The sequence below is a fragment of the Protomyctophum parallelum genome (genome assembly GCF_964188405.1).
Source record: "Protomyctophum parallelum genome assembly, chromosome: 9".
Lineage (NCBI taxonomy): Eukaryota > Metazoa > Chordata > Actinopteri > Myctophiformes > Myctophidae > Protomyctophum > Protomyctophum parallelum.
Window position 1 is genome coordinate 15,993,210 of NC_139706.1, and position 23,279 is coordinate 16,016,488.

The 23,279-nt window shown below is 43.6% G+C and overlaps 1 protein-coding gene across 2 annotated transcripts in view; it reads left to right on the plus strand.

The window, feature by feature from the left end:
• The window catches only part of usp32 (ubiquitin specific peptidase 32), a 105,314-nt gene that overhangs the window by 46,114 nt on the left and 35,921 nt on the right, over positions 1-23,279 (plus strand). Inside the window, exons 5-16 of one of the 2 annotated variants that reach the window (XM_083773531.1) lie at positions 2,781-2,940; positions 9,175-9,306; positions 11,153-11,260; positions 11,665-11,780; positions 12,990-13,052; positions 14,277-14,360; positions 15,319-15,380; positions 16,266-16,368; positions 17,352-17,562; positions 19,597-19,775; positions 21,181-21,321; positions 22,434-22,557. In XM_083773531.1, coding sequence (XP_083629657.1) covers positions 2,781-2,940; positions 9,175-9,306; positions 11,153-11,260; positions 11,665-11,780; positions 12,990-13,052; positions 14,277-14,360; positions 15,319-15,380; positions 16,266-16,368; positions 17,352-17,562; positions 19,597-19,775; positions 21,181-21,321; positions 22,434-22,557 — 1,483 coding nt within the window. The remainder of the gene's footprint in view (positions 1-2,780; positions 2,941-9,174; positions 9,307-11,152; positions 11,261-11,664; positions 11,781-12,989; positions 13,053-14,276; positions 14,361-15,318; positions 15,381-16,265; positions 16,369-17,351; positions 17,563-19,596; positions 19,776-21,180; positions 21,322-22,433; positions 22,558-23,279) is intronic. The other variant, XM_083773532.1, reaches the window with a different exon arrangement.

Genomic DNA, 23,279 nt, shown 5'->3' on the forward strand with positions numbered 1-23,279 from the left:
TTGAAAAATCGAAGAACGACTGACATTTTTTTAATCTGATCTCAGGTCAGAATGGGTTAATCAGACCAGTGTGTGTCCAGTGGAAACCTCGTATGAATCTGATCTCAGGTCAGAATGGGTTATAGATGGGGCGTGGGGGTGGTAGAGTCAAAACAAGAAAACGAGCAACATCCCGTGTGCCCATGGATGTAAACCATCTGATGAAATGACAGCACTTTTGCCATCCAAAGGATGTTTATCACATTTATTTGTATAGCACATTTAAAAACAACTCTCATTGTACCAAAGTGCTTCACAAGGCAGAATACAATACAGTGCAATGCAATGCAATGCAATACAATGCCATACCATACCATACAATACAATACAGTAAAATTCAGTGCAGAATACCTCAATAATAGAACAACAGGCAAATAGGTTCAAATAGCAAATAGGTTAATAGTTTATATCATTGAAACTAATCATTTCATTGAGAGTGAACGATGAACTGCCGGGAAGTTGTCTTGGCATGCACAAATATAGGCAGAGAACAGCCATGTGGCCAGTTCTCATAACTCATGTTCAACAACTTCTTTGCCTTTTTGAGTGGTGCAACCACTCCAAAGAACAGCTTTGTCCCTATGGGACTATGTGACTTATGTTTAGAGTACCAATAGGGGGTGCTGTTGCAACACTCGCTTCAGACTGGTCTGATTTCTTTTTAAACTATTTTGCAAAACATTTTTGAATAGTTAAAATCTACAAGCGCACAACGTGTCAATGTATAGATTGGCTAGTTGAACTATTTAAAAATGTTTTTTCAAAATAGTAAAAAAAAAAAAAAAGGCAAATAAGTTTAGGGATAAGGGGTTTAGCGGTGACGAAAATGGAGCCCATGGTGTTATAATTTCCATACGCCAACATCTGAAGTTCTGCCGTGGCATCAGCGAAACCTGCTAATTGGTTTTAAGTGAAGTTCCCTGCAAAATGTGCTGAGGGCTCACATGTCGCCTTTCTCTCCCATCATTATCTGGACATACTGTTTCATAAACCAGCGTTATCAGCCGGGTGCCACCGAGAGAAGAAGAGAAAGTTTAGCATTACCGAGAGGCACTCTGCAGGTTCTTAACTGGATTACAAAGGGGCTTTTGAGCTTTTCAATCAGATCCCACCGCACACGCAAACGCCACACACACACACACACACACACACACACACACACACACACACACACACACACACACACACACACACACACACACACACACACACACAGACACACAGACACAGACACGCAGGCTCATGGGCACTGATTAGGGATGAAAAGTTAATCAGATTACAAGTGCCATAGTGCTCACAGGGATGCCAATTGGTACTATACCAAATGTTTTTGTCGGATATTGTTTGTGAACAAATTTATCACATAGCTCATAAAATCAGTTAAATCTGGAGATTAACCCCTTTTGACCTGAGATCAGATTCTAAAAATGTCTTCTAAATCCTGACAGTTTTCTGAAAAAGCTATGTTTCTATGTCAGTCGTTCTTCGATTTTTCAAAAATAGAAGATCTACAAGCTCGTAGCTTACGAGCTTGTAGATCTTCTATTTTTCAATAGCTAAAGCATAACGTAATGCTAACACCAAAAGGGGTTCCCGCCCAGAATGGGTTCATACACGTAAAACAAAAAGATATATGGTATGTACAGTATATTTTCAATTCAACCAACTGCCAATATACGACAGCACCCTCCAATAAAAAAATTATGACTACATTAAAGCCAGTTATGGGGCGCTACATCAGGTGTGATCTGGCCTGAGTGGGTTTTGATTATAAAGGCCAACAAGACACACAAAAAAAAAACTTTGAGATACTGTATGCAATAGTGTATACACTTAGTTGATACAATTATGGATCAACTGTGATGTATTGCTTTGATGTATTGCTCAGAAACCCCCGCCGCACGCACGCGCGCACACACACACGCACGCACATACGCACGCGGCACACTTTGTATGAGGAATTAAAATAATGTTTTATGAGCACTTTCATGAAGAAAAACATTTCGCTGATCACCCTCCATGTTGCATATAAATCTACCCATTCTCATGTACCATTGTTTCAGCCTGGTCTGTTGACAGAACCCAAGCACTAATGAATGAGAATACAGTAGATATTGGCTGTATGTTGGGACACCGGCCTTGCGCTGTCCTCCTCCTCACTGACTGAAGTCAGTGATTCATATTTTCGGTGGGTGAGGTGACCACCACGAACTACAACATGACGTCACTGAGCCGCGGTGAAGAGCAAACCACCACCACCGCCCCCCCCAGCCCTTCTCTCTGTTTTTTACTCACCACCGCTCAACGTTATTTCAGCTCCGGTGGTCACCTCACCACCGGAGCGGTGGTCACCTCACCACCGGAGCGGTGGTCACCTCACCACCGGAGCGGTGGTCACCTCACCACCGGAGCGGTGGTCACCTCACCACCGGAGCGGTGTGGTCACCTCACCACCGGAGCGGTGTGGTCACCTCACCACCGGAGCGGTGGTCACCTCACCACCGGAGCGGTGGTCACCTCACCACCGGAGCGGTGTGGTCACCTCACCACCGGAGCGGTGTGGTCACCTCACCACCGAAGCGGTGCGGTCACCTCACCACCGGAGCGGTGGTCACCTCACCACCGGAGCGGTGCGGTCAGCTCACCACCGGAGCGGTGTGGTCACCTCACCACCGAAAATCCAGACTATGAATGAGCCTTCGGGTGCCACTGTGTGCTTACTGCGCTTCTTTTCTTTCCAGGGAGAGAAGGTGAACTACGAGCGCTTCAGGAACTGGCTCCTGCACAACAAGGAGGCCTTCACCTTCTCCCGGTGGCTGCTGTCGGGAGGCGTGTGTGTCACCCTGACCGACGACAGTGACACGCCCACCTTCTACCAGACCCTCGCCGGTGTCACACACTGTGAGTGCTCCTGTCAACACACTGTTTGTTTGTTGGTTCAGACCTGTCTGAACTGTGGGTGCCAGTGTTGTTTCTGTCGACCAAAACTAAGACGAAATATTTTCGTCAACTACCTTTTTTTCACCGACAAAAACTAAATGGAAACTAAATGAAAACTAAGCTGTGATGACTAAAACTAAGACTATTATTATATTGACAGTTTCATCAACAGATGAATGCTAAATGCCAGGAAGGGACTAGTGGACAAGAGATCCAGTAGAAGTCATTTTACACTTGGTTGCATGCTGAAAATAGCAGATCTACAAGCTTGTAGATCTGCTATTTTCAGCATGTGAAAAAAACTATTTACTAAATATCATAAAATTTTAGTTGACTAAATCTACTGTTGATTTAGTCGACTAAAATCTTATGATATTTAGTCGATCAACACAAAAAAAATCTAAAATGTGACTGCCACTACATTTGCTGCCAAAAACAACACTGCTGGGTGTGTGTCTCTCTCTCTCTCTCTCTCTCTCTCTCTCTCTCTCTCTCTCTCTCTCTCTCTCTCTCTCTCTCTCTCTGCTTGGTTCTGTTTGCTGCCATTGCAAACTGAAAAATACAATGAAACAATGTTCTGAGATGAACTAATGAAGATACAATGTACTGGATGCTTTCTAATATTACTGACTAGACTCATTCTAATCTCCCAAGTGACGGTTCACTGACGGTGAGTCCTGTTGCATTTATTGCCACTAAAAGAAGACTTGGGGTTGTGTGGCAGTATTTCCATAAAACACAATTAACCCATTTTAGACCTGAGGACGATTCTACAAAATGCCTTCTGAATCCTGACAGTTTTCTGAAAAACCCCATGTTTCTATGTCAGTCATTCTCAAACATTTTCATGTTTTCAGAAGTTAAAAACGTTCGCTCTGAAAGAATATATTCAAAACATTTGAGCCACATTTTCACGATTTTTCAAAAATAGCAGACCTACAAGCTCGTAGCGTGGCACCGAAGCTCATAGCGCGGCACTCGGTGGCGCGCTACAAGCTTGTAGATCTGCAATTTTCCAATAGCTAAAGTACAACATAATGCTTAAAACACCAAAAGGGCTTAAAGGTGCAGTAAGTGACGTTTTATAATGAGTTTTAAATAGCTCTATAATATACCCTGATAGTAATCATTGAGTGTGCAGTAACAGTTGCGTCTGCCGAGAGGTCAGGATATCAATTTCATCCAATCAGGAGAGATATAACTATATAACTCGGTGCCTCTTAAATAAATGTAAGTGGCACCGAGCTGGGGTGAAAATGGGTGAAGGCAATGGTGTAATGGCGTCGGCCACAAAGCACAGGAACGAACGGCACTTCCACATACTCCGCGATCTATGACTTGGGCCACCTGAACCTGCCGCCGCACAGAGCTGTGCGCTCCGCGGACACAACATTGCAGGACGTGCAATTCTCTTCAATTGTTGCGATGCAGTCAGCACTAACTATGAGACCTAGCAGAACAGTGTGTGTGTGTGTGTGTGTGTCACGCTGTAACACCACCCGCCCGCCACCAGAGGGCGCAGCTGTATCACACACAAAAAACACGCACGCACGCACGCACACACACACACACACACTTACACAAAAACTTAACTTAACTAAGAAAAAACCTTAAAAAAAACATGCACGCACACATACACACACTAAAAAAATTACCTTACCTTAAAAAATAAATCTTTTAATTTATCTGAATTGTTGTTATTGCAATTTACGAGCTGCGTTCGCTTCCCGCGTTCGCGCGTCTTACTTGTAATAATAGATTGTTTGGTGGTGTGTGTGCCTGCCGTGGCTGTATTCAAGGAGTTTGAGCCACACATAGTGGACAGCCCAGGCACATGGCAGCCTCTCTGCCAGCCCCACTTTAATGAAAAGTCAATAAATAAATCTTGACTTGCTGACCTCAGGCTCTCTGCAAACCTCCCTCTGAGATGCACTGACCGAACAAACGGTGCAGCAGAAAAGCAGGCCAAGAGTAAATGCTAAAAAACTTTTTGCAGTTTAACCGGTAAGTACATTTTGGGATTTGCCAAGTTTTTGTTTTTCTCCAGACAAAACCGAGAGAAGCTGGAACGATGCAGTCTCGTCTTGTCTTGTTGTCACACCGGACCAATCACCAAGACTGCCTGTAATCTGCCCCGCTCCCAGATTAGCCTCTTAACACTGTGTGTGTGTGTGTGTGTGTGTGTGTGTGTGTGTGTGTGTGTGTGTGTGTGTGTGTGTGACAGCAGGTGTGTGTTAAAGGTGTGTATGTGAGGGCTACGTTTTACCAGTTCATGGTTCCTTCCAGAATGTCGACACGAGGTGTCTTTTAAGTTCATGAAACACACACGGGGGGATCTTCGGCGAACTAAACTAAATCACGCTGGGCTGGATCCTTTTTCCTCTGGGAAACCTACAGGATTACGCATCGTCGCAGCAGCACGATGACTTAGCTCGGGGGTTTTCTTCTCTCTGTTGATTGTGGCGTGTGTGTGTGTGTACTGTGGAGTTGTACTATGGTCCAGGCCAGGCCATGCTGTGGCGACATGCTGTGTCCGACTCCTAGCCTGTTTGATGGAGAATGGTATTATGGTACCTCTGCTGCAGCTCTACGAAAATCGCACCTCTAGGTGGGTACCTACTACCGCGCGCACTGCCAGGGGGTTCATTATATATACCGTGGATCCAGTGTTGGGTTTTTGGCAGCAGATTTCTATTTTAGGTTTTTAGTCATTGTCTTTGTCTTATTTTCAGCATGCAAGTGTGCAAGCATGCAAGTGTAAAATGACTTGTACTGGATCTCTTGTCCACTAGTCCCTTCCTAACATTTTAGTCTAGTTTGTATCTGTTGACGAAATTGTCAATATATTTAGTCTCAGTTTTAGTCATCACAGCTTAGTATTCATTTAGTTTCCATTTAGTCTTCGTCAGTGGGAAAAAGGTTGTCAACGAACATTTTCCGTCTTAGTTTTAGTCGACGAAAACAACACTACGTGGATCCCCACATACATTAGTATTTTGTCGCTGTCGGGGTAGAAAACATGTATGTTATTGCTTTTTTCTTACTATAAACAACAAAAAATGAATAATCACTATTTAAAATACTGACAAAGATTACTGATCTACTGTACATGCTTGTAGATCTGAAATCTGGAGATATTGTTTCTGCCCGACATCGACGATATACTGTAATACACCCCATATCTGTTGTTGAGCTTTTATGTTTGTTTGGAAGTCAAAAGTGATCTTGCTGATCACAATAGTAATTATTGTAAGAGTTTCTCACTGTGTTAAGTGCCAGGACAATGAAATATTCATTATGGTCGCCTTCAAATCTCCCCCCCCCCCGACCCCCATTGATTGGACCACACTTTGAGAACTGCTGCTGTTGAAAGGCAAGCACATCTCAACACATTTCAGGAAGGTACTTGGCTCCTTTCTGCAAATGCAACTGCCAAATGTTCACGGTGGAGATTTGCAAATGTCAGGCAATACCAAGACGGTTTCACATGGTGAAACCACATCCGGACATGTTTTTTGTGAAGCTATACTTTAACTTTCTGTTGTTCAGCTGTTTATGAGTTTGAATGTTTGACTCATGTTGTGTCAGCATCATCCTCATTGTTTCGTGCTTCTTATTTACATCATTCTACAACACTAAAACTAGTGTTAATTGCATTGTCTGGTTTAAATCAGTGTTGATTTTGGCAGCAAATTTTTATTTTAGTTATAGTCGTAGTCTCTTGAATAGTTTTAATTTACTTTCAGTCTCGTTTTAGTCACCTGGAATGTCTTAGTGTTAGTCTAGTTTTAGTCAACTAAATATCATACGATTTTAGTCAACTGAATCTACAGTTGAGTTAGTCGACTAAAATGTATTTTGGTGGGCCTTGATGAAGTCGTAATGTCGTAATTTATACACTTGCTGAAAATAGGCGATCTACAAGCTATTTTCAGCATGAAAACCAAGTGTAAAAGGACATATACTGGATCTCTTGTCCACTAGTGCCTTCCTAACATTTTAGTCTAGTTTTTATTTGTCTGCGAAATTGTTAGTTAGTTTTAGTCATCGTAGCTTAGTTTTCATTCAGTTTCCATGTAGTTTCCGTCAGTGGAAAAAGGTAGTCGATGAACAATTTTCGCCGTAGTTTTAGTCGACACTGGTTTAAATCAAGTTTATTGAGTTTAGAAAGTCTTTTATGAGCGTGTTTTTAATAGGAAACATGTTGCAAGCCAAGTCAAATAATACCCTGTGCCGTTACTAGTAACAATACTGTATACTATACAGTATCGTACACTACTGCCTTTAGCGAGACTTGCTGAATACCACCGATGCATTTTGACGGAACAATAAGGTGTTTGGGCCAACCAAAGCTCCAATGTCAAACCCAGCTATCATCATAAACGGGTCAAATCCCCAACAGGGATGAATGAAGCGGTCGGTGCAATGATCTATACGATACCGTTTGTGTAGCTGACAGCTAAAGCCTATAGCGTTGCTAAGCTAAAGGTTTTCACAGGCTATAGTAGTGGCAGGGGGCTGAGATGGATGAGAAGTGTTCCAATAGTATAGGCCAATGCACGGTGCAGGAGGCTCTAATGAGTTTTATAGATTAGCGGTCCAAAGGGTTGCGTGGTTGCGGAACCTGACTAATGCCTATAGGCCAGATGAGCAGGTGTTTATTTCCTCTCCTACGGCTACCATTACTAATCACTGGTCTTCTCCCCCACCACACCTGCACTCAATAGGCATAACGATCAGTCACCCCTCTTACTAGCATGCCGGATTTGATACATGTACTCGCTAGGTATTAAAACCCATTTTGGGCCCGTTTGGTGTTTTAAAGCATTATGTTATACTTTATCCGTTGAAAAGCTACGAGCTTGTAGATCTGCTATTTTTGAGAAATGGTGAAAATGTGGCGCAAATCTTGAATATATATTCCTTTCACAGCGAACGTCTTTAACTCGAATCTTTGCTTCTGGGGTGGGGTCTCTGGAACAACATATTTTCAGATGGGGGCCGGCGGCCAAATACATAGAATCTTGGGGGGTCCCCTGAGAGGCTGAGAATGACTGACATAGAAACACAGGGTTTTTTTTTTTCAGAAAACTGTCAGGATTTAGAAGGCATTTCTAGAATCGTTCTCACGTCTAAATGTAATGTAATAAACACAGTGCTACTTGAAAAAAATCTCAAGTCGGGATGAGTTTATGATTATTTCCCCGGGACAGGTTTATTGTGCAATGTTTTATTTGGTAAGGGCTAATGTTTTCTGCAAGGATGCCTAGAGGCCTGCATAATGTCTCTGTGCTGCTTTAAAATGGACCCCCCCCCCCCCCCCCCACATCCCTCTGTAAACATTCTAAATCATCGATCGCATATACTCCTGCAAATCAGTCTCTCTCTGTGGACTGAGTATATTAGTAGGTGGATGTATATAGACAGGCAGGCTATTGAATATCTGCTTGCCAATCAGTTCAGGGTCAACTGTCTTATAGGCTGAACTGTTACAGCACTTAAAGGGGCCTCCAAGGAAGAAGACCCCCATACACACCATTACTGCTGCTTTGTCATTAGACAGCCCAGTCAGTCCAGCATGCAGCTGATGCCACACACACACCATATCGGTCTGTAACGTGTGTTGCGTTTGTCTTTTTCAATCGCTTGACAAACAAATCCACACGTTTTTTTTTATCCCCCTTGAAATTGGTTTGCCGTTTTGATTCGTGTCATCCGTTGTTCCGACGCCTGTCATTATGTGATATGTCACTGCTCTCTCTTTCACAGACTATAGCACGCTTACTACTAGCGGCTAAATCCTATTAGCTATAATACCAAAGGGGATTATAGCGTGTTGAAAGATCGGCGGCTGGTTCATTGTCCTCCGGCCGAGCTTTCACGTCGCTATTATTTGTTGGGAGTCGTTCATTTTGTTAGGCTATCTTATTGGCTATTACTATAACTGAATGTGGTGCAGAGTGTGTGGAGGCATGTTAGCTGTCACCGTGTCTGTATAAAATAACTTGTGTCCCAAGAGCGACATCAAGCATTGTAATTTGTAGCACATAATGTGTGCATTAATCTTCCGCAGTTGCTGACTGTGTGTGTGAATGGTTGAATTAAACACGCTACACTGTAAAGTACTTTGTCTCGTCTGAAAGGCAAAAAAGAGCATGCCATGAACATTAAGTTAATTGATGAATCCTCCTGCAGTGGAGGAGTCTGATATCATCGACTTGGAGAAGCGCTACTGGCTGCTGAAAGCCCAGTCAAGGACAGGACGCTTCGACTTGGAGACCTTCGTTCCACTGGTGTCTCCACCCATCCACGCCTCACTGAGTGAAGGTAAGGGACTGGTCCTTATTTATGCACCAAGGGGGGGGGGGGGGGCGCTGGTGCATATGTGATTTAGTTTTCTTTTTTTTTTTTTTTTCCAGACTCCAAATATTTTTTTCGCCCCTTAGGGACTGGAAGAATATATATGACCCCCCCCCAACCACCATAAACCATATATTTTTTATATTCAGACCAACGGTATAGCAGCATAAAGTAAAGTGAACGCTGATCGTTTATTAGGCGAATAGCGCCGGCCGTCGGGGGTTCATTTGGTTCCATATCCGTCATTCCATTATGGTCAACACTCAAGTTCTCAACACTGATGACATGCCATTGCATTCTTCCAACTAAAGATTTAAATATGAATCTGGCGGCCCAGGCCGTGGCGTAACGGTCTGGGCACCGGACTGGTAATCCAGTCGCGGGTTCGACTCCCGGACCCGACACGGCCTTTACTGCATGTCATCCCCCCATCTCTCTCCCGTTTCCTGTCAGCCTACTGTCTGTCCCTTCAAAAATCAATAAAAGGCGTAAGCCGCAAAAAAATATCTTAAAAAAATATATATATATATGAATCTGGCAGCTCCGAAAATAGCAGATGCAGACCTACAAGCTCAGCCCAGGATGATGAAAATGAATGAATACCGGTATGCTAAATAAATATGTCACGCATACGCATACTACAGCTTCATACTCCACAGAGACTGTGGACGCTACTGTGACGCACACGCCAACAATCCAACATTGCAATGCGAGTGCGCAAAGATGCACATGACGGCTGTTTTTAGACCAGCCCTAACGTATTCTGAATATTTTTGCTCCATACCAACCTTTGATAAATAACGCAATGCAACATTTATCAGCATTGGCCAGCAATGTTTTCAGTGGACCTTAACAGTTTGACTGTTTTTTACGATTAACCCGCATTTTAATCAACCCCCCTTCACTGCCGAGATTGTTGTATTACCTTTAGAGCATACGCTGAATTATTTGGGCTTTTAATCCGCGAAAATCCATCAAAAAAAGCTCCCGTGGTTTGTTATGATCTGTGTGTAGCATCCACCATCTTGGTGCATCCGGAAGACGCACACAAGATTGGTTTCAATGAGGCGTTGCATCCAATGCATTTCCATTGGCCTCAATTTCCCAGAAGCCCTAGCAGCCCACAGCATGTGACGATTTCCGGTTTTGTCATCACAGCGAAGGCATCCAGTCTCATACTACGCGACGAAGACGGATTTTCTTTTGATTCATTACATTACGGCGGATTAAACACATAAAACAAAAGGCGGGTATGTCCGATACGGCAGCGACATTAACCTGGAGTAATCCATTCAAGGCACGGAAACTGTTAATGTAATATTCACATTGAAACCAAAACCCAATTTTATGGTGGAAATGTTTTGGTGACTCCACAATTTATTTATTCATGCAAGTGGAAATAAAAAAATCTTAAAATAAAAGCATATATTGTTGGCCTTTAATATATGAATATTTGTTTGCAGTGATTCCTGCAGATTTGTAAGACTAACGTATCAATGAAATGAATAAATAATATTGTAGTGCTGACCCAAAACACAAAAAACGCTACAATACATCAATAGAAAGCAAAGGAAGTGCAAATTAATCACCCATGTTTCTTAATGTAGTAACATTTTTTAGGAAGAAATGAGAAGAAATCGCCACTTAGCCAACTCTGTTCTGCGAGACTCATTTTTATATTTTGGTTAGGTGTGCCATCATGCTCGTTTGAGCATGGGGTAGAGAGAGCCTGCAGTATTTCAACCAATCCGATTGCTTCGTCGGAAACAACGTGTTGTAATAATGACTAATAACATTGGTTCTTGGATTGCAGGCTTGTTTCACGCCTTCGATGAGAATCGGGACAATCACATCGACTTCAAAGAGATTTCCTGTGGTCTGTCCGCGTGCTGCCGGGGTCCCATCGCTGAAAGGCAGAAATGTGAGCCCTTCCATATTTTCTATCAATTCAGAGAGATTGTGATTCCCTGAGGTGTTTTAAGCATACAATTTTATTTGAAAAGAAACCTGCGGCTTATCTTCACTGAACCGGGTTTTTTATTGAGATGTAGGTGCCCATCTTCTCTATTTGGTACATAATCATCATTGTCATCAAAAATGCCATCAGTGCTCTAAATTACATTGGCACGATTGGGAACTGGCGACATGTTGTAATTTGTAACGTAAGACTCACAACAGCTAATTGGCCTAAACAACAACAACAACAACGCACCTTCTGTCACACAGATGAAGGCAAAATGTATAACAGAAGGTGTTTGTGTTGCAGAAAAAAGGATTACGAGGATGTCATATTATAATACATTGTGGTGTTTGTGTTCTTCACAGTTTGTTTCAAAGTGTTTGACGTGGACCGAGATGGAGCTCTGTCTCGAGACGAGCTGCACGAGATGGTCGTGGCGCTGCTAGAGGTGTGGAAGGACAATCGCACGGACGCGCTCCCCGTAAGTGTTATTGGACCAGACACTGAAGACACGTTGTTGTGTTGGTGTTTTCGTCTATAAAACTTTGACGAAAAGTGTTCGTCGACTAGCCTTTTTTTCACTGACAGAAACTGAATGGAAGCTAAATGAAAACTAAGCTACGGTGACTAAAACTAAGACTAAATAGGCTGACATTTCCGTCAGCAAATAAAAACCAGGCTAAAATTTTAGGAAGGGACTAGTGGACAAGTGTAAAAAAGTCATTTTACACTTGGTTGCATTTTGAAAATAGCTGATCTACAGTACAAGCTCACAACGTGTCACGAGCTTGTAAAAACTGTCATTACGACGGCATCAAGGCCCGCCAAAATGAAATTTAGTCGACTAAAATCTCATGACATTCAGTCGACTAAAACTAGACTAACACTAATACATTCCAGGTGACTAAAATGTGACTAAAACTTAAGTGAAAACTATTCAAAAGACTATGACTAAAACTAAAATAGAAATTTGCTGCCAAAAACAACACTAGTTGTGGCACATGATATTATAGATGCACTGCATGACACATTGGAAGTACTGTATACACACACACTATGAGGACATTATTGAACGTAAATACTGACTGACACTGGGCCTGGGCCCGTGGCTCAGCGGTCCAGGCACCCTGGCTGGTAATTCAGTCTGGCAGTGTGTGCCGTAGGTTCGACTCCCGATCCCGACAGCCTTTACTGCATGTATGTCACCCCCCCCCCCCCCCCCCTCCCTCATCTCTCTCCCCATTTCCTGTCAGCCTACTGTCTCTGTCCCTCTATCAAAAAAAAAAAAAAGGCAAAAGCCACAAAAAACATTAAAATAAATGATACAAAATAAACACTGACACTGGAAATATTCCAGGTGAAGTGTACTAGTCATTACGTTGAGCCAGTGTTTAAATCTGTCAAAATACATTTTTCTCTAATCTAAACGCTGATACTACAAAATTGACGGAACTAAACGAATCCATAATTATGTCGAAAGAAGTGGCGACTGAGTGCTCCCATCAACATAGAGACACCGTCAGAAATGTCTTGCGTGACATACTATCATTAAACCAATTATTTTGATTACATTTTCTGATGATTTGATTCATACATTTTCCGGTGAGCCGTGTCACCCCTATATATCCTTAGTAATTGCAATGGGTGATATTGATTTGTGTTGCAAAATGAATGCTCTGTTCCATTTCAGGAATTGCACAGCAGCGTGTCGGACATAGTGGAGGGCATTCTGAAGATGCACGACAACACCAAGGTGAGGTGCCGTTCCCCCAGGCACACTAATTAATGTAGCAAAATGTAGCAACATTTGGCTGGTTTGGCTAACGGCCGATGTAATCTACTTTAAAACCGGCCAAAATCCTTGCGTGCACGCTTTTGCACGCACATGCGCGGTCTTTATGTCCATCGCTGCGTAATATGCAATATCTGGGGCTTGATTAGAGCTTAATTTGACTTAGTTTTTATAATAAACGATGATAGCTTAGCATCCCGGACATCTGACTGTGTAGCACAGTGAAGAAAGCTAGCGGATGTTGTGATCCGTTGGACAGGAAATGACATCGCCAGATTCGCTCTATTTGGTCAAGATCGGCATAATGGTGAAGTTAGCGCCACCATCAGGACTGGGTATAATACTATAGAGCACCGAAGTCCTGACATAACTCGCTCATCCCTTCGATTCCCCTGGTTCGCGGAAGTAATTTCTCTATGGAGAATAACATGTTTATTTTTAAAACACAGTTCTTATATGAGGCGATCTAAAATCCACCTATGGGGATTATAATGCAAATAAAAAGTACATGAACCTGTGTATTTGCGCCATTGTACCGATATTGACGTCAGACTTCGGGGCTCTATAGGATTACCGTGTTAGAATGAGATATAGTGTGTATGTCACAGATTTTTCTATTGGCATTAAAATGATGAATTAAACATATGAATAGTGCAGGTAGAAGGCACAATCCACTGTTAATTAGGCTGGCCATAAGGGGGTTTATAGTGGTACCTGTCAGGAGTCGGGACCCTTTACCATTGAACCTTAACCTTGTCTTGTTTTTTTAATCACTGCAACCATTGTTCTCTAAGCTGGTGGCCAGAGTCAGCCAGTTCTGTAGTAGTAACATACTCGTAACAAACAAACTATTTCTGAAGGGTAGGAGGGGGACCGACCCAAAGTGCTGCGTCTTGTTTGTTAAGGTTATCTTAGTTAAGTGCACCTAACCTTACACCTGCAGCCAGGGTTAGCGTCTGTCAAAGCGATTAACTTTGACCGTTTTAATCTGATTTTGGTCAAACTCTGCGCCATAGTGTCAGGACCTGAGCTATTCTGTTCAAAGGTCGAATTACATAAATCCACATTCTCCAGTTGATGGTGCAGTATTTTTGACCAATAATGACTATAATAATAATTAGCAGGGTTAACCTGGCGATGCAGATCTCTTGACATTTTGTTGTTGTTTGTTGTTTTCTTGGCCAGCTGGGTCACCTGACCCTGGAGGACTACCAGATATGGAGTGTGAAGAGTGCTCTGGCTAATGAGTTCCTCAACCTGCTCTTCCAGGTCAGTAAACTTATTATAATATGCTCGTACATGTAACGCATTTACGTAATTGTCTCCACCAGGCCGAAGGCACGGGGAGAGAGTATGTTTTGCACTCCGTCCGTGTGTGTGTGTCCGTCCGTTTGTGTGTGTGTGTCCGTCCGTTTGTGTGTGTGTGTCCGTCCGTTTGTGTGTGTGTGTGTGTGTGTGTCCGTCCGTGTGTGTGTGTGTGTGTGTGTCCGTCCGTCCGTTACCAGCTAATCTCCGGCACCGTTAACCCGGTTGATGCCAAACTCTGCACACACACTCCCTGGATGTCAACGATGAACCTCTGCCCCAAATTTTCCAGAACGGCCTGTTATAGCGCCGCCAGGAGGCCAACTTTTGTAAAACACATTTCTTGATTTTACTCCTCCAGATTTTGTCAACAAATCCCGCAAATCGTTACAGAGTATCTCTATAGACATGTGCTCAAGACGGATCTGTCCGATATTTCATATTCTATCCTAATTGGCTAACATTGACTTTCAAAGTTTGCAGGATTGGCCCATTTTGAACAAAAAGCCTCAAATCGTGAACGCAGTGTGCAATTTACGTGAAATCTTCCACAGACTTTCCTACTAGGCTGAGGAATATATCCCACCCTTTTCACATTGGCCTGTTATAGCTCCACCCACAGGTGGATTTTTGCAAAACACATTTTTGGAAGAAAATGCCTCGAATCATCAATGGTGTAAGAAGAAATGGCACCCTTTTCACATTGGCCTATTATAGCGCCACCAGGAGGCCACAACCTGACCTGGCCTGGTGGAGACCTGTGCCCCGAGGGGCACTTTTTCTAGTTTTCACATGTTTTGGAAGGCGAGGGACAACACACACACACACACACACACACACACACACACACACAGGACACCTTTATTGATATCATGTTAATGTTTTGATTTGAAATGTTGTCCTTGTCTCGTCCATTGTCCAGGTTTGCCATATAGTCCTGGGGTTAAGGCCGGCGACCCCTGAGGAGGAGGGGCAGATAATACGGTACGGGGGTCTCTGTGACACCTTTTAGTTGTTGTAACCTTAGAGTATATACTGTATATTAAGGGATAATGTCATGAACTAGTTTCCAGGACGGTTGTGCTTTATTGTTACATTTTGTGTACAGGTACATACAGTACACAAAAGTAAAAACCTTGTATGTACCAGGGCAAACATTCTGGGTGTTGTGTTCATTGATGTGTCCAGCGTTAAAGTTCACGTAGCGAAGATGGACATTGATGTGTACTTCTTTCTTAGCCTCGGAAACCCAGACGTTTTTATTTCCAGGCAGAAAAACAGACGCTGATCACTCTGCTGATTTCTCATCGTCTGCACCTTTTGTTAAATCGACGCACACACGTACACACACACACACACACTCCTCTCTCTGTCGCTCTAATTAATTAGTTTCATGTCGCGCAGCTGCGTCTAGATTCTCCCGGCAGGATCCTGCCGGGAGCTGCCGATATGCCATAGAAAGCATATAGGTGGACTGGACCCCAGGCTATTTAAGCAATAAGCCATGAGAGGTCTCAGGTTACCGGGTATTTTACACTGGCTGGGGGCGTAGGCAGACCTGAGGCGCAGCCGAGGGTCTTCTAGCCCCTCTACCCTACCCCCCAGCCAGGCATGTGTTTGTAAAGCAATCAAGCGCTCCCCTTCCCCAGTACAGCTGGAATCAGCTGCGAATGATATAAAGTGATTGAAGGAGTGGGTCATCGGTGGAATTTACACCGGTCACGTGACGGTAACCAGCCAATCAGAATCAAGTATTGGGACTACCCGTTTTAGAAACTTCTTTCTAAACCCCACGGATCCATCTTTGTCTTTTTTCCTTTTGTCTGTCTTGTGTCTCCGTCTGTCCATCCATGGTTGTGTCTTGAATAGGGGCTGGTTGGAGAGGGAGAGCAGACATGGGCTCCAGCCCGGTCAGAACTGGTTCCTCATCTCCATGCTCTGGTGGCAACAGTGGAAGGACTACGTCAAATATGTATGTATGCAGCGTTAAAAGAACCTCTCTAACCATATACCCTCGCTCAGGGACTAGCATTCCTACAGTATAAGCCAATAATTTGATCAGCAGTGGTTCCCTATGGAGACACAAAGGAGACCCTTTGCGCCTCTCTCTGTCCCGCCCAAGAGGTCATAGTGTTTCTTCAGTTGAAATGTTCGTAGATCATTTTCTTAGTGTGAATATAATGGGCTCTGTGTATGCAAGGGCTTCACATTTTCATGTTCTTTTACATTTTCATGTTCTGGATGAAAGGTCAGGTAAATGCTATGAACATGTAAAATGTAAACTAGAGCAGTTTGATAATAATATCATAATTGTGTAAGGTTGATCACTTGACGTGTGTTTCTTAATTGATTGACCAAAACGTGTGTCATTGGAAATCTTGAAGAATAAGAACAGTGGAACTTTTTTGTTAAGTACTGGATGCGGGTGGCCACTTCAAAGAGAAGGCCAACATTTTGGGAGATAATGAAAACAAGTTGAGAAGTGCCAACATAAAACATGGATGCATAATATTACCCGTCGTATCATAGTAGAGTCGTAGCTGCTTAGAATGAACTCTCTTGGAGTTTCAAAACAGTATAGTCATCCTGCACCCCCAAGCCAAATGGAATCCCATATAAAACACACATGACAGACCAGCTCCATTCTAAAGGCCTCATTCACACCTAAAAGTCACCCGTCTTGTCCATGTCTTGTGTCTTGTCCGTGTTTAATGGCCGAACCCAATGCATTTCCAATGGAAGTCACATGGTTTGACCAAACATGTTTGTTTGATGGCTGTGTTCCCCCCACGGACAAGACACAAGACACGGACAAGACAGGTGTGAATGAGGCCTAACCTGTCGGCGGCTGTCACTGCTGTTTTTTCCCGTTTTGAGTCCATACCACTACTACTACTACGCGAGACGTTTTTCAAAACGTCAAAACAAATATAACACATGTATCAAATATAACAGGGGAAACCCTGTCCTGTCGTCATCCAGGAGCACAAGGGCATCGTGGTGGAGCAGCCGTCCATCCTGGGCTCTCTGCGGAGCCCCCTGGCCACCACCACCACCACCCCCCCAGGAGGAGGTCTGGGGGGGCTGGGTCTCCTCGGCCTGGGCAGCCCCTCCGAGGAGCGGTCCCCGGATGCCGTGTCCAGTGCTTCTGAGGCCACAGAGACAGGTGGGTGGGGGGGGGGGGTCAATGCTTTTTATTTTATATATCTATCCACACTTTTCCTGGGCTGTGTGTGCTCCAGTTCCTGTTGATTTCATTGGATATCATTGGTCATCTGACCAGTTTCATTGGCTTTCATTGGATGAAATCGACAGGAACTGGAGCACACACACAGCCCAGGAAAAGTGTGGATGGAGAGTGTTGCTTTAACGACCCATTCTGGGGCGGGATGAACCCCCTTTTTGGTGTTTTTTTAAAGCATTATGTTATGCTTTAGCTGTTAAAAAAAATAGCAGATCTACAAGCTCATAGCTGAGCTTGTAGGTCTGCTATTTCTGAAAAATCGTGAGAATGTGGCGCAAATCTTTGAATATAATTATATTGTTTCAGAGCGAACGTTCAAATCTTTGCTTCCCCTGGGGGGGGGGGGGGGTTCACTGGAACAACATATTTTTGGATGGGGGGGGTCTGCGGCCAATTACATATAATTCTGGGGGTCCTTGACATGATACAGTTTGAAGACATTTGTAGAACCGAACTTAGGTCTAAATGGCTTAACCCATTCTGGACGGGGAACCCCTTTTGGTGTTTTAACTAAGCATTATGTTGTACTTTAGCCATTGAAAAATAGCAGATCTACAAGCTTGTAGCGCGCCACTCGGTGGCGCGCTATGAGCTTGTAGATCTGCTATTTTTGAAAGATCGTAAAAATGCGGCACAAATCCCTACTGAGCTATTTTCAGCTATATCGTTTTATTTATTTTGATCCCCCCATTAGCCAGTGACAAGACTGTTGCATACAATCACAAGTTTATAAGCGATGCATTACATATACCTACAGTCACTATAAGCAATTCGTTGCATACTGTACAATCGCATGTTATATAAGCTATGTTGACTACAATCATGTTATAAGTACAAACGTCATAGTGCACGGCAGTAGATACCACCCAAGTGTTGCTAAAATATTTAAAAAAGAATGTATAAAATGCTTATGACCATAACCTTTTAAGCCAATCTTATTTTTTATTTCTGTAATTTTATGTTTTTAACCCATTTTGGGCGGGAACCCCTTTTGGTGTTTTAGGCATCATGTTGTGCTTTAGCTGTTGAAAATAGCAGATCTACTTGTAGGTCTGCTATTTTTGAAAAATCGTGAAAATGTTCAAAAATCATTGAATCATTGAATATATATTCTTTCAGAGTGAATGTTTTAACTCAAATCTTTGCTTCTGGGGGGTCACTGGAACAACATATTTTCAGATGGGGGGGACGAAGGCATATTACATATAATGTTTGGGGTCCTTGACATGAAATATTGAGCACCACTGATACAGAAACATGAGGTTTTTCAGAACACTGTCAACTGTTGAAGACATTTAAAAAATGTCGACGTCAGGCCTAAATGGGTTCAAAGGCTGTTAATGCCTTATATGTGAAGCATAAGCATTGCCATTTGTGTATGAAATGTCTTATACAAGTACAAGACATAACATCCCCAAAACATATTTTTTTTTTAAACATTACACATACTGTACCACTCCTATATAATCAGAGATATACAAAACTGTCTTGTAGACTAAAAAATCTTCCCTTCAAGTTGTACTGCTTAATTCCCAAAAGGTGTAAATTGCAGACTTGCAAAGAAAGAAAAATAAATCCCAGGCACCTGACGAAGACCAAAAGGCCTTCGTCAGGGTCTATCTAGTACAGCTTGGCTAATTAGTCACCCTTAATGAATACAGCCAGGTGGTGGGTGTGATCCAATCATTGTCATTACATCATTATTATTTCATTGGCATATACATTATTTCATTTTTATTAGGATGTAAATAAAAAAAGAAAAAAGAAATAAACAATATGGAGATAAACAGTGTCTTGTAGACTGTGTTGATCCATTTCTTACAAAATGTGTGTGCGTGTGTGTGCGCGTGTTCACGTGTGTGTGTGTGTGTGTGTGTGTGTGTGTGTGTGTGTGTGTGTGTGTGTGTGTGCGTGTGCGTGTGCGTGCGCGCAATTGTAACGCCTGCTCCCCTCCAGCCATGAGCCCCCAGGTAGCTCCCTCGGCCACAGACAGCTGCTTTGCCCGGCAACACAACATGTCGGACAACAACAACCAATGCTTCTCTGGGGCCAACGGTCACCTGCACCCCCACCTCGCAGCGCAGAGACCCGGGGCCATCGACAACCAGTCACTGGTCGTCACCGACCCTATGAAGGTAGGCGTGTGTGTGTGTGTGTGTGTGTGTGTGAGACAGAGAGAGGGAGAGAGACTGCGCCTTATCGTCTGCGGTCATTGCACCAGCCCAAATCTCTTACCTCACTGTGTGTGCACGGAATTGTGCCTGGTTTGTCTAGCCCATTTTGGGGGCGGGAACCCCTTTTGGTGTTTCAAGCATTCTGTTATACTTTAAGCTATTGAAAAATAGCAGATCTACAAGCTCATAGCGCGCCACCGAGTGCCGCGCTATGAACTTGTAGGTCTGCTATTTTTGAAAAATCGTAAAAATGCGGCGCGAATCTTTGAATAGTGTATATATTCTTTCAGAGCGAACGTTTTTATTTTATTTCGACGTCAGGCCTAAATGGGCTACTGTAGATGGCAAATGTATAGATAGTCTAGTATAGTGCCGACTTCTGAAATTGGAATTGATTCGTTTCTACTGCACTTTGAAAGTCAGTGCAGTAGACCCAACCCTCTAAGGTGGCAGTGGCACATTACTGAAAAAATAGCATTTGCCCTTTCCCCCCCCCCAAAAACATCATAATGTGAACGCACCTACGCATAGGTGTTTCCCATCCAGACAGGAATTATTTTGCGAACTGTTAATACTTTCAGTGCCATTGCCGAAGCCCTTCGGCAATTGAAGCCTAATTTTGATACTGACGCTTAACGCCATTGCCGAAGCCCTTCGGAAATTGCGCTTTTATAGTGCATTCGACCCATAATGCTACTCACGTTAGCCGGTTAGCTAGCTGTGCTGTCAGCACAGCACTGGATCGTTCATCTTAGATTGCCGTCGCCATAATAATCCATTCTATTCTTTTTTGGTCAAAACAGCGTTACTTTGACGGCACAGAGACGGCGATGTGGATGTCTATAGTGCACCGGCATAGATCGATCATATAAACAAAGGTTGTCTCGGCTCCGTCTAGCTGGCTGGGATAATCTACTTCCGGTCGACTGAAAATGTGGCTTTTCAAAATAAGAGCTCGACTGGAATAAATGCTGGCGTGAATTAGGTCCTAATTTTTCAATAAATGATAGCACTAAATGTTGATACGGTATTTTGCTACCAGTGCTCCTGAATGTTGGCATATGAGGGGAAGTGGGGCCCCGTCGTCTGGTGATTTCCATCTCCAAAAAGTCGTAGGTAATCTGAGTCGGTCCTCCCATTTTTGTGTCCTCGAGACTTCCCAGAGAGTAGACGCCGGTGCCTCTGAACCGTCATTGTCTTATCACCAGTATGACGAGGTCCCTGCCCAGCCGCCTATAGTGCACAGCATTAGGAAACCATCTATCCGTATAATCTGTAACTGGAGAATGCGGACTGTAAAATGTGTTGTTGCCTTGTGTCCGCTGTATGCTTGTCTACCCATAATTGTTCTGTCGTCATACCTCAGGCCCCTACTCTGACCATGGAGGGCGGCAGGCTGAAGCGCTCCTTACAGCTGGTGCCGGGGCGAGACTTTGAGACGGTCCCGGAACCTGTGTGGAGGGCGCTGTACCACTGGTATGGTACCAACCTTAGCCTGCCACGACCGGTAAGGAGCAAGATCTTGTTATGTATATTAGCAGCGTTTCAGCAACATCTTCAAAACAATTCAATCAAATTGTAAATCCGATACCTCTTTAATATGGTTTAAGTTAAGTTGAGCCTCATATTTACTTTAACCCATTTTGGACAGAGGTTGATAAAAAAAAAGGCTTCAAAATCCTAAATCTTTTCTGAGAAACCCATGTTTCTATGTCAGCGGTGCTCAACTTTTTTCATGTCAAGGACCCCCAGATCTCTATTGGGCCACGGACCCCCATCTCAAAATATGTAGTTCCAGGGACCCCCCAGAAGCCAATATTTTAGTTAAAAATGTTCGCTCTGAAATATATATTCAAAGATTTGCACCACATTTTCACGACTTTTCAAAAATAGCAGACCTACAAGCTTGTAGAACAACATATTTTCAGATGGGGGGGGGGGGTCCTTGACATGAAAATGTTTGAGAACCACTGACATAGAAACATGAGGTTTTTCAAGAAAACTGTCAGCATTTAGAAGACATTTTGCAGAATCGTCCTCGTGGTCTAAAATGTGTTAACCCTTTTGGTTATGCTTTAGCTATTGAAAAATAGCAGATCTACAAGGTCATAGCGTGCCACCGACTGTCGCGCTACGAGCTTGTAGGTCTGCTATTTTTTTTTAAATCGAAGAACCACTGACGTAGCTTTTTTTTTTTAACTGTCAGGATGTACAGTAGAAGACATTTTGCAGAATCGTCCTCATGGTCTAAAACGTGTTAACCCATTCTGGACGGGAACCCATTTTGGTGTTAGCACTAGTATGTTGTTATGCTTTAACTATTGAAAAATAGCAGATCGACAAGCTCGTAGCACCCCACCGAGTGGCGCGCTACGAGCTTGTAGGTCTGCTATTTTTTGAAAAAAAGAGCGACTGACGTAGAAGACATTTTTTAGAATCTGATCTCAGGTCAGAATGGAAAACTGTCAGGATGTAGAAGACATTTTTAGAATCTGATCTCAGGTCAGAATGGAAAACTGTCAGGATGTAGAAGACATTTTTTTTAATCTGATCTCAGGTCAGAATGGGTTAATGGTGACGTCGTTGAACCCTCCTCCCTCCCTCCCTCTTCATCCACAGGTCATACGCCAGAGCAAGACGGGCCGCGAGGAGCTGGAGCTTTTCCCCCGCTACCTGCTCTTCCTGCGGCAGCAGCCGGCGGCCACGCGCTCCGCCCCCCAGTCCAACATCTGGGTCAATATGGGTATGGCCAGCCTGAGAATGCATTTACCACCCATGGTACAGCCCATGGGGCGAGGAGGTACGGTAACGTAAGCCATGCAGCAAGATCTTAGGAAGACCCGCCGTCGTCCCCAAAAAAAAACCAAAAGAAAAATAAATAAAAATCCCACCCCCTCTCTCTCTCTCTAATACGTGTTGAAGTGGACTGATCCAAGCCTTTAGAGAGAGACAGTGATCTGGGAGGAGTGGGGCATGTGGAATGAACCATTGGCCCATTGGCTGCTGATCACACTAAGGGGCCGATTCATACTCCTATTTTAGAGCCGAATAAAAGTCGGTTCGGTGCTGTAGAGCCTACAATTTGACGTCATTTGAGGGGGGGGGGGGGGGGGGGTACCGTCCTAAAGTCGGCTCTTCGGTGCTACTGAACATTTCTGACGAGCCGAAATCATTTGCGGCTCTACAGCGCCGAGACGGCGGTAAAATAGTATGAATCGGCCCTAAAAGCTCCTCAGATTGGCTCAGTGCACAGTTTTTCTATTCGCACAGACCTTGTTGAACGGTGAACAATGACAGGGAATATGACAGGTACTGGTGGGTGAGCATAGGGACTACTAGGGCATTCACTTCTAGTCGTTTTTACTAGTTGCCTAGTTTACTAGTTTACTAGTCGACTAGTTGTTTAACTACCTATTTTCTTTTTTTGGACTATAACTATAATCTACCTGATCTTGAGGCCTACAA